Source organism: Hyaena hyaena, unplaced genomic scaffold (assembly GCF_003009895.1).
Source record: "Hyaena hyaena isolate Hyena2069 unplaced genomic scaffold, ASM300989v1 scaffold_693, whole genome shotgun sequence".
Taxonomy (NCBI): domain Eukaryota; kingdom Metazoa; phylum Chordata; class Mammalia; order Carnivora; family Hyaenidae; genus Hyaena; species Hyaena hyaena.
Window position 1 is genome coordinate 658,968 of NW_024081321.1, and position 10,332 is coordinate 669,299.

The following is a 10,332-nucleotide window of genomic DNA, read 5'->3' on the forward strand; positions in this document are numbered from 1 at the left end:
ACTCTGACCACCTGAGGGAAATGCTAATTAATAAGTAGACTCAAAAAAAAAAGTAGACTCCACGCAGACAAGTAATATATTTTGCATCACAGGTTCTCTTGTTACAACTAGAGAGTTCACGGAAGAGTTAACCATGAGCTCATAAGTTGAGAGCAAGTGTGTCTTTTGGTGTGTTCTCCTTTAGTGGAAAAAGGAATTAAAAATAATACTTTCAAAACTTCAAACTGTTGATTTACTCTACAAGATTGGCTAAAATCTTATTTTAACCCCTTCTTCATCATAGAAGGCTCTCCTTCTCTGAGAAAAGACTTAAATTTGAGAGACTGGTCTATCAGAGAGATGAACAGAAGTACATCCTGTTTAGTGTATTTGATTTCTTTCCCATCACATACCGAAACGGGGACCCCTGAGGCTGAAGCAGTGGACCTGTGACTGGGGGGAGGGGCTTCCACTGCTGTGAGCAGACACGTGTGCAGCGTCCATCGGGAGGAGCCCGCAGAAGGATGTGGTTGACCCCCGCCCCGTCCCTCGGCAGGGACCAAGCAGCCCCAGCATCCCTCAGCAATTTCTCCCCATGTGGCTCCCGCAGACAGTCTCTGCCTCCCGCACAGTGGTCCACGCTGTTGGCCCTAGACCCTGGCCCATGGCCCCACCTTTCCCTTGTTCCCAGGCTCCCACGGGGCTTCTTCTGAGCACTGATCTCCACTGGCCCCGTGAAAGGTATAGACATGCCCTTTGGAATCACTGTTTCCCCTGGTCATCACAGACTGTCACTACGCCCTGGGGGAGACTCCTGAGCCAGCAGACAGAATGCGCTAACAACTCTAACTCATGCCGACTTGCACGAGCACTTTGTATGTCGTGCAAACCAGTTAGAACCATTTGTGCTGCTTTTCCCGTGTCTGCAAAATATGACTGGCAATACTGACCTAGCTCTTAGGGCTCTGGTAAAAATCGCTCAGAGCCTCCAGGAAAATCAAGAAGGCATCTATTCAAATTAAAACAAAACAACAATGATGCTTCCGAGAGGAGATTCCTGGGGGTCCCAGCATGGCGAGCAGCTCTCTGGCGTGCGCATATTCTGGCAGACCCAGGGGAATTTTCCATTGCCCCTTCCAAGAAAACACAGGCTGCTGTGCCTGGAGGTTGAGGAAGGGACTTTGGAGGTCGGTCTCAGTTTGGGCAAGTACAGGACAAGAAGGGTGCTGCTGACGGCCAGTCTATCCAGGTCACTTTGGTGAACTGTGACAATTAATCGTTCTTTAAAATGGACAGGCTCAGGATTACGATTTGTCAATATCAGACTCATAGCCCATGTTCCAGGGCCACGTGTCAGCCTGTTCTTTTAAGAATGCACATTTTGTACCTATATTGAAATATTCAGACCCCCACGGAAGGTTTTGATCCTGCTGGCCATTAAAATCACAATGGAGACTGAAGAAGTCTTTATGTGTAGAACATAATTGTATATGTCCACATAGAATTGGTATGAAACAAAATCTCTGAGGAGAGGCCGCAGGGAAGCACACAAAATGTACCTATTCGTCTGTATTTTAAAATTTTGTTTCTTTGCTGCAAATCAAAAATATAATCTGACTAAAGAAAAACCATATTTAAAACTAGACAGAAGAGCCCTCTTTACCTCAAAATGGCTTCCCTACACCCTTCCCTCCACACCCCCTGCCCGCACAACACACATTTAGCTCTTTTCTTCCCTCCAGGGGCATCCCTCCAGCTGGGGATTGTTCTGTCCCCTCCGTGGGCCCAAAGTCCTGTCATGTCTCACATCTTACAACATCAGAAGCAGCAATCACATGGGCAGTAGCTGTATCAGAGGCACTCGGGTGGTAGCTGTTCCTCATCTGAGCTCCTGACTGCATCTCCAGACCGTATTTCACCCCAGAGGACACTTAATTCGGATTGTACCTGCAAGCTGTATTTCTCAGGGGGGAGGGGGAAGTAATAATCAAATTCTATTTTCAAGAAAAATGCTATCATCCAAAACACGAAACACTCAACGCTTTCTTACCTCCTAAAATCAAATCTCTTGGACCTCTTGAAGCACGTGGCTGCTAGGAGAGAAATTCATTTTTTTATACCACATATGATAGTCCACAAGTTAGCCAAAGACATAGACCAGGGTATAGCCAGGGTTTCCTGGCCCAGAGGCCAGGTGGCAGTAACAGCTGACAGTTTGATAATAGCATCAGCCATTTGTGCTTATGTCTTCATCCATATAATGAATCCTGTGTAAACTGAGGCAGAGGGTCCAGACAAGCTGGGTGAGTCCAGTTAACACTCTGAGTTAACTTCAAGGTTAATTTACAATTCCATTAAACCTGAGTGGTTGTACATGTCTCTTTGTCCAATGTAAGTCCAAAGCATTGCTGTAACTAATTTCTGTGATACAAATTTCCCCTTTGCTAGGCTTTCTGTAGAATACTTTGCTTTCCAGGCAGTGAAGAATATCATTCTATATGGCAATTTAGTGTCACTTAATAAGCAAGAATGTAAATCTATTCTAAAATCTATGTTTTTTACATATCAATTCAAGAAATTGCAATTTTTTTCCATAAATATTTTAGAAAGACTTGCTGAAGTCAAAGAAGAAAGAGAAAAGGGACATGATTTGATGTCCTGGGACACAGTTTTATTTTGAAACCTTACAGACAGCGTTGGCGCTGAGGGATGAAATAGAATAATTTCTATTTAATAATCAAATATCTAAATGCAACAGTGAAGTTATAATACAACCAGCTGAAGAATTAGCTATTAGCAATTTTCAGTGGGGTCTTCAAAGATACTGTGATGATATTTACACACAAAATCATTACATCTCATTTTCATTTGTGAATCAGTGCGCAAGGACATCTGTATATAAGTATACAAGACAAGGAATGCTATTTTTCCCATTTAATGTTAAATCCTAGGAACTTTAAAAAAACGACAATTGTATCTGAGAAGTTTTGAGTTTCCATTTAGCATAAATATTGAATATAAATGAGTTTTTCCTCTATTTTTATCAATTCCATACACATCTGTATGTTCCAGTAAATTAAAGGATATGGCTTATTTCTTGGGAAGAATTATTTGAGTTTGTACTGTTTAAGTATATACTAAAGCTGTTTTATGTAAATTGCAGGAGCACCCACTAAAAGGAAAAATATCGATGTGTGAATTCTAACATAATAGGATAAGAAATTATGCTTGTAGAAATATGGCCTTAATCGGGACTTGCATCCTAGTGTGTAGGAATATTAGCTTGACCGTAAAGAATTTTTACTGGCTTTTTCCTAGACAAAGACTCTTAGTAGTTTGATAAATAAATATTTCATTAATTGCACAAAGTTTGGTTGAAGCGTTGCACAAAGAATAAATAGTTTTGTTAGCACGTGTTAAAAGCTTGGCTTTTCAAAACCTTGACCTTTAGAGGACTGGGTCACCCAGGGCAAACTCCTTGCCTTTTGCAAAGGTATGAAATTGGAAATGCACTTGGAAATGAGACTCCTGAAATGAGACCACAATTTGCATTTGATAGTTTAGCTTTGTCTGTGCTTTTGGATTTATTAAGAATGCTTTAACTGCTTTATTAGAACATTGTCCCTTTTTCTCTTTAATTTGGGACACTCATACGTTCTCTCCTGGTTATCCTATCTTGGGAACAAAATTACTTTGGATGGGAACACACCTCTGAATTTTACATGCACGTAAATACGTAGATAATACGTAATTTGTTGTACATTTAAGAATCTTTATGTTTAAACCTTTCCCACAACTTTTCATGTACAAACGAATTCTCTGATTAGACTCCCTGATCACCTTAGCGAATACTAATTGAATGAATATGTGAACATACAAGAAAAGAGACATGAAGCAAAGGCTGTAAAGGAGATCAGGGTCTAATACACTGCACACCCGCATATCCGCCATCAGAGTTTTACAGAAAACAAAATTCTGTGCATTTGCCTCACCGCTGTTCACAGCGGCCACGTAGCAGTAGCGCCAGAGTATAAACATTTTCAGCCTGGAGGGTGGGGATCGTCAAAATGACGATCGCATCAAAAGATCAAAATATATCAAAATGAGAACTTGGAGAAAATTCCTGTTTTCAAAGAGTAAAAGACTTAAACTCGTTACGTTCCCTCCTAGCAGGATGTCTAAAGCATGCTTGTCTTTTTCTTTAACAGATAATTCTGAAATAATCAGCAGAAATGGAATGGAATGCCAAGAATCCGCATTGAGAATAACTAAACATTGTTACTGTACATACTATCCTGTTTCCTCCTCAATAGAATTGCCACAAACTGCATGCTAAATAAAGATTTAGTTCTTCTGGACAGACCACAACTGTAAGAAGCTAGTGCTGCTATATCATATATGAGTATTAAATATGGTATGCTTAGTATATTCCAACCTAAGATAGTTAACTACCTGAGACCAGCTGTGACATTTAAAGACATAAAGAATAAAGTTTACTTTTCAAGGGTTTCTAAACATAGTTTCTGTCCTAGGAATATTGTCTTATCTCCATAACTATAGCTGATGCAGAAAGTCCAACCAATGTACTCATTTCAATTGAGAATACTTCCAAGTTAGCAATAAGCAATTAGCGTTAGTTAAAAAAAAAAAAAATCTATTCCGAGGGCAGGTTTGAGTCTAACGCCAATTACTGTCATTTCATTTACCCACGGGATCAAAGAGTATGTTTCGCTTCTTCACAACATGAATGCTGCAGCAAAGGTGGGAAGTGAAGTAAAATGGACGCCTGTCCCGCAGGTCTAAAATTTGAATGGAAGTTCAAGCACAAGTACGGGGGACACATCTAAGTGTGGTTATTTGGTTTGCCTGGAGATGCCGCTTTGAATCATGTGATTCTAGAATAACATTAGCTAGACTGAATAAAAGAAACTTTGCACGGTATGAGCTTCATACCCCACCAAACAAAGTCTTGAAGGTATTATTTTACAAGTATATTTTTAAAGTTGTTTTATAAGAGAGACTTTGTAGAAGTGCCTAGATTTTGCCAGACTTCATCCAGCTTGACCAGAATGAGAGGCCCATGCCAACAGTCTAATCGAAGGGATTAGTTTTTCAAACTCACCATCCGATTGCCTGTTACAGAATAACTTCTAAACTAAACACCTAGTCAAACAACGAAGCTGTAGGTGAGGAGATCTGTATAATATTCTAATTTAAGTAAGTTTGAGTTTAGTCACTGAAAATTTGACTGTGACTTTAATCTAAATTACTATGTAAACAAAAAAGTAGATAGTTTCACTTTTTAAAAAATCCATTACTGTTTTGCATTTCAAAAGTTGGATTAAAGGGTTGTAACTGACTACAGCATGGAAAAAAATAGTTCTTTTAATTCTTTCACCTTAAAGCATATTTTATGTCTCAAAAGTATAAAAAACTTTAATACAAGTACATACATATTATATATACACATACATATATATACTATATATGGATGAAACATATTTTAATGTTGTTTACTTTTTTAAATACTTGGTTGATCTTCAAGGTAATAGCGATACAATTAAATTTTGTTCAGAAAGTTTGTTTTAAAGTTTATTTTAAGCACTATCGTACCAAATATTTCATATTTCACATTTTATATGTTGCACATAGCCTATACAGTACCTACATAGTTTTTAAATTATTGTTTAAAAAACAAAACAGCTGTTATAAATGAATATTATGTGTAATTGTTTAAAACATCCATTTTCTTTGTGACCATATTAGTGATTGAAGTATTTTGACTTTTGAGATTGAATGTAAAATATTTTAAATTCTGGCATCACCGCCTGTTCTGAGAACTGGATGCACCAACCACATCATTTTCCTTTGAGCAAGAAGAATTTCGCCATTTTAATTAATGTTGGTCAAAGTCTACTGACTATCTTTATATTGTAGATTTGATAACCCCATCAAAAGAAAATCACATTCTAAGTGTCATCTTACATAGTGCTTGTATCGTTGCATTTGTTTTAATTTGTGGGAAAGTATTGTATCTAACTTGTATTTCTTTGGTAGTTTCATCTTTATGTATTATCGATATTTGTAATTTTCTCAACTATAACAATGTAGTTATGCTACAACTTGCCTGAAACATTCAAACTTGTTTCGTTTTTCATTTCTTTTTTTTTCCTTTGTTATTTCACTTAAAGTCGCTGAAAACATAGTATCCATTACTAAAAGGTAAAGTACAGGAATCACTGAAATATTTTTGTAGACTAATTGTTGTAACATTGTCTTTCTTTGGTTTCATGATTTTGATTTTTTAAAATTATTAGCACACAGCTATTTTCAGCCCTTTAATAATGGAGCATCGAAAACATCACCTGTATCCCCAAATGAATATAGAAGACTGTATTTTTACTATGATATCCATTTTCCAGAATTGTGATTATAATATGCAAAGAGTCATAAATATGCCATTTACAATAAGGAGGAGGCAAGGCAAATGCATAGATGTACAAATATATGTACAACAGATTTTGCTTTTTATTTATTTATAATGTAATTTTATAGAATAATTCTGGGATTTGAGAGGATCTAAAACTATTTTTCTGTATAAATATTATTTGCCAAAAGTTTGTTTATATTCAGAAGTCTGACTATGATGAATAATCTTAAATGCTTTGTTTAATTACAAAAATAAAATCACCAATATCCAAGACATGACGATAGCAATTCAACAAATACTGTAGTTAAGAGACGAACTCGCCACTCGTATGGGAATTACATTTCACTCTTGGTTTTCAGGATATAAGAGCACTTCACCGAAATATTCTTTCAGCCATACCACTGGTAACATTTCTACTAAATCTTTCTGTAACACTTAAAGAATTCCCTCATTCATTACCTTACAGTGTAAACAGGAGTCTAATTTGTATCAACTCTATGTTTCGGTTGTAATATTCAGTTCACTCACCCAATGTACAACCAATGAAATAAAAGAAGCATTTAAAAGGATTTCTGATCTTTCTCCTTTTTGTGTTGAGATGGACTGATAATTAGTCAAACAAAACGGTCTTCACAATCGCATAGAAAACATTGGGGGACTTCAAAGTAAAGCACCGCTCTGGTCTTCAAATGCAACATGGACAGGTTTTGCTTATTTAGCCTTGGCTTTTTAACCATTAGAAAAGCAACTTCGAGGGATTGTTTTAGAAGTTCTTTGAGTATTCCTTGAAACGAGAAATAAAAAATAAGTCCCACCGCTCGCCCTCTTCTTCAGGATTCTGCCTGATAATGAAGAGAAGGGCAGTCATCAAATGGGAACAAAATACCAGTTTCATTAAGATAAGGAAGTGCCCATTGATCCACAAGACAGGCGTCTGGTTAAGAGCCCGACAGGACAACATGGCTTAGACCCGTGGCTGCAGACGCAGAATGTGAGTCCTCTTCCACCAGACGTCCTGGCCGGCGGGCTACGGAGAGGACAAGAGCTCAGCGTGACACCTGAGCGCAGCTGTTCAACAAAGAGGGTTCCCCCCAGACGTGGTGGGTGCCTCCTTCCATCAGTAAATTCCAACTGATCAGTAAATCTCCTTCCTCAGCCCTTTGGGGGTCCACCGTATTTCTCAAGGGGGGTTGGGTATTAGCCGTTGAGTTGAAACAGCCCTTGTACTGCTGAGTTTGGCAGAAATCACTGCCCCTGTGTGCCAGGGAAGAACGGGGGAGACCAGAACGTTTTCTCCATGGCACATTTAAAGCTCCAGCCTCCTGAGTGCTTATGAAAGTGCTTACAGGGAAGAGTAGGAAACAATCAGCAGATCAAGCATGTGCAAAATACAGGCACTTGTATTTTTAACCTGTGCCTTTGGGATTTCCAAGGGTAAAGAAATCCTTTCACATCTTTGTGGATGTTGGAAACACTGGCTACCTGTCTGGACGAGCAATATTTTCACTAATGCAGAAGAAAAGCTGCCATCACATCAGACACACATTACAAGAAAGTGTTCTCTGTTAATAGTTAAGTTCAAGGTATCGACTTTAGGGAACAAGCTGTTATTTTAAGGGAAAGATCTAAGACAAACTGTACTTAAAATGTTCACAGCTGGTTTTACAAAGTGTCATTTCCATCAGTAGACTTTTTATGGTACCACATCAAAATCAAAAGTGAAACTTAAACGGGGGAGAGTAAGACTAGTTCATCTCTTCAGCATAGAAAATATTTCAATATAAAATATCATTTATTCTATAATTATCTGCCAATAGAAAAAGCATCATCACAATTTTGGGGAGCCCAAATTAAAAAATAATGCTTCAAACCCAGAAGTATACTCTTTTATTATTTTTTAATCCTTTTTTTTTAATGTTTATTTATTCTTGAGGGAGAGAGAGACAGAGTGTCAGTTGGGGAGGGGCAGAGAGAGAAGGAGACACAGATTCCGAAGCAGGATCCAGACTCTGAGCTGTCAGCACAGAGCCCAGCATGGGGCTTGAACCCACAAGCCGTGAGATCATGACCTGAGCCGAAGTTGGAAGCTCAACCGACTGAGCCACCCAGGCACCCGACCCTTTGATTATTAATCCAAGTTCTTCCGCAACACTTTCAAGATTTTAGGGGCAGCCAGGGGCGCCTGGGTGGCTTAGTCGGTTAAGCGTCCGACTTTCGCTTAGGTCATGATCTCGCGGTTCGTGGGTTCGGGCCCCGCGTCGGGCTCTGTGCTGACTGCCAGCTCAGAGCCTGGAGCCTGTTTCAGTCTGTGACTCCCTCTCTCTCTGACCCTCCCCTGCTCACGCTGTCTCTCTCTCTCCTAGAAATAAATAAAAACATTAAAAAAAAAATTAAAAAAAAAAAAAAAAAGATTTTAGGGGCAGCCAGGCAAACCAAAATGTAGTTCAATATCCTAATATCTGTGGGAATAAAGATACTGCCTTGCTAAAACAATGATTTCTTCTTCCCCCCAAATACCCTAGTGTGTCTGCAATATTAGGCTATTTTTGTTGTCAGACCAGTCTATCTCCATAGAAATGCCTGAGTCACTATGACTAAGTATGATCTGTACAAAACGGAACATGATAAAAGCTTCCCTACATACTCTACGTGGAGGAGGTGGGTGGCAGAAATGGAGAATGGGGTGGAATTGAGATGTTCACTAGGGACCTACTTATGTGCTAAGTCCTGAACTAAACGGTCTCTATAGGTTTCTCACAAGCCCACCCCGTGTCATGGAAGAGAACTACTAATAACTGATCAGTAAATTCCGACGACTTACAACGATTCCTACTCAGTCCAGCTGTACAGAGATTCTGCCGTGAGAGGTAGCTTCACTCTGGGTCAACACTGCCTTTCAGCCTCTGTCCCCAGTTTGACTAAGATCTGCAGCTCAGCCGCACACCTCAGATCGGGTCATGTCAATTGTGTGTGGCCTCAGCATCTCCCTCTCTTTCAGCTATTTTGAAAAGTAACTGCCCAACCATTTGAGGCGCCCCTTTACCCCCCCTCCCCCTCCCCAGTGTAAATGTCATATGTGCTTCTGGGCCTGTATTTTAATCAAACCATTCAGATATCCCCTCCACATCAGGTGAAAACCCATCTAACTGCTTTCATGAAATAAGGTAGAACCAGGCAGTAACTGTCTTGTTCGCATACACTTTACACACTCCTTAGCATCAGGAAGGAGCTATCATAGCCATCAAGTAGACAAGAAATCAAGACTATAAAAATTAAGTAACTCTTCAAGATGACTAAGAGCCACAGAACTCTGAAGCCCCGGCTTGTCCTGACGCCACAGTCAGGTTGACATGACATTTATTTGTAGCACCCTTCTGGTTAAAATTTCGTAAAAGAATTCAGAGTAAAGCATCCATCCAGGTTTAAGGTAAAACTATAATAAGAACTCTTTACTAGGTTATATAAACAAGTTTTCTTCCCTATCGCAAGAATATGATTTATGAACTATTTTGAAGCAATGGCTGCAAAGTACCATTCTAGATTTGGGACAGAGCCTCATTCTTTATTAGAACTAGAGGTGGGCCCCTGGGTGGCTCAGTCAGTTAAATGTCTGACTTCAGCTCAGGTCATGATCTCACAGTGTGTGAGTTCGAGCCCCGTGTCGGGCTCTGTGCTGACAGCCAGCTCAGAGCCTAGAGCCTGCTTCCGATTCTGTGTCTCCCTCTCTCTCTGCGCCTCCCCTGCTCACACTCTGTCTCTCTATCTCTTTCAAAAATAAATAAACATAAAGCAAACAGTATTAGGAACAGAGGCAACTGGAAGGAATGTTACATTGTACCATCTCTCCAGAATTATCCTCCACACCCCCCCTCTTTTTTTTTTCCCTCGAGCTTCCATATGGTTCTCTTGAATCAAAAATAATG

At 39.5% G+C, this 10,332-nt stretch overlaps 1 protein-coding gene across 2 annotated transcripts in view; it reads left to right on the forward strand.

Moving 5' to 3' along the window:
- MBNL2 (muscleblind like splicing regulator 2) overlaps positions 1–4,685 on the forward strand; it is a 139,586-nt gene extending 134,901 nt beyond the window's left edge. Inside the window, exon 8 of one of the 2 annotated variants that reach the window (XM_039217423.1) lies at positions 4,188–4,300. In XM_039217423.1, coding sequence (XP_039073354.1) covers positions 4,188–4,202 — 15 coding nt within the window. In that variant the 3' untranslated portion in view covers positions 4,203–4,300. Of the gene's footprint in view, positions 1–4,187 lie in introns of both variants that reach the window. The other variant, XM_039217422.1, reaches the window with a different exon arrangement.
- Positions 4,686–10,332: the final 5,647 nt, after the last annotated feature.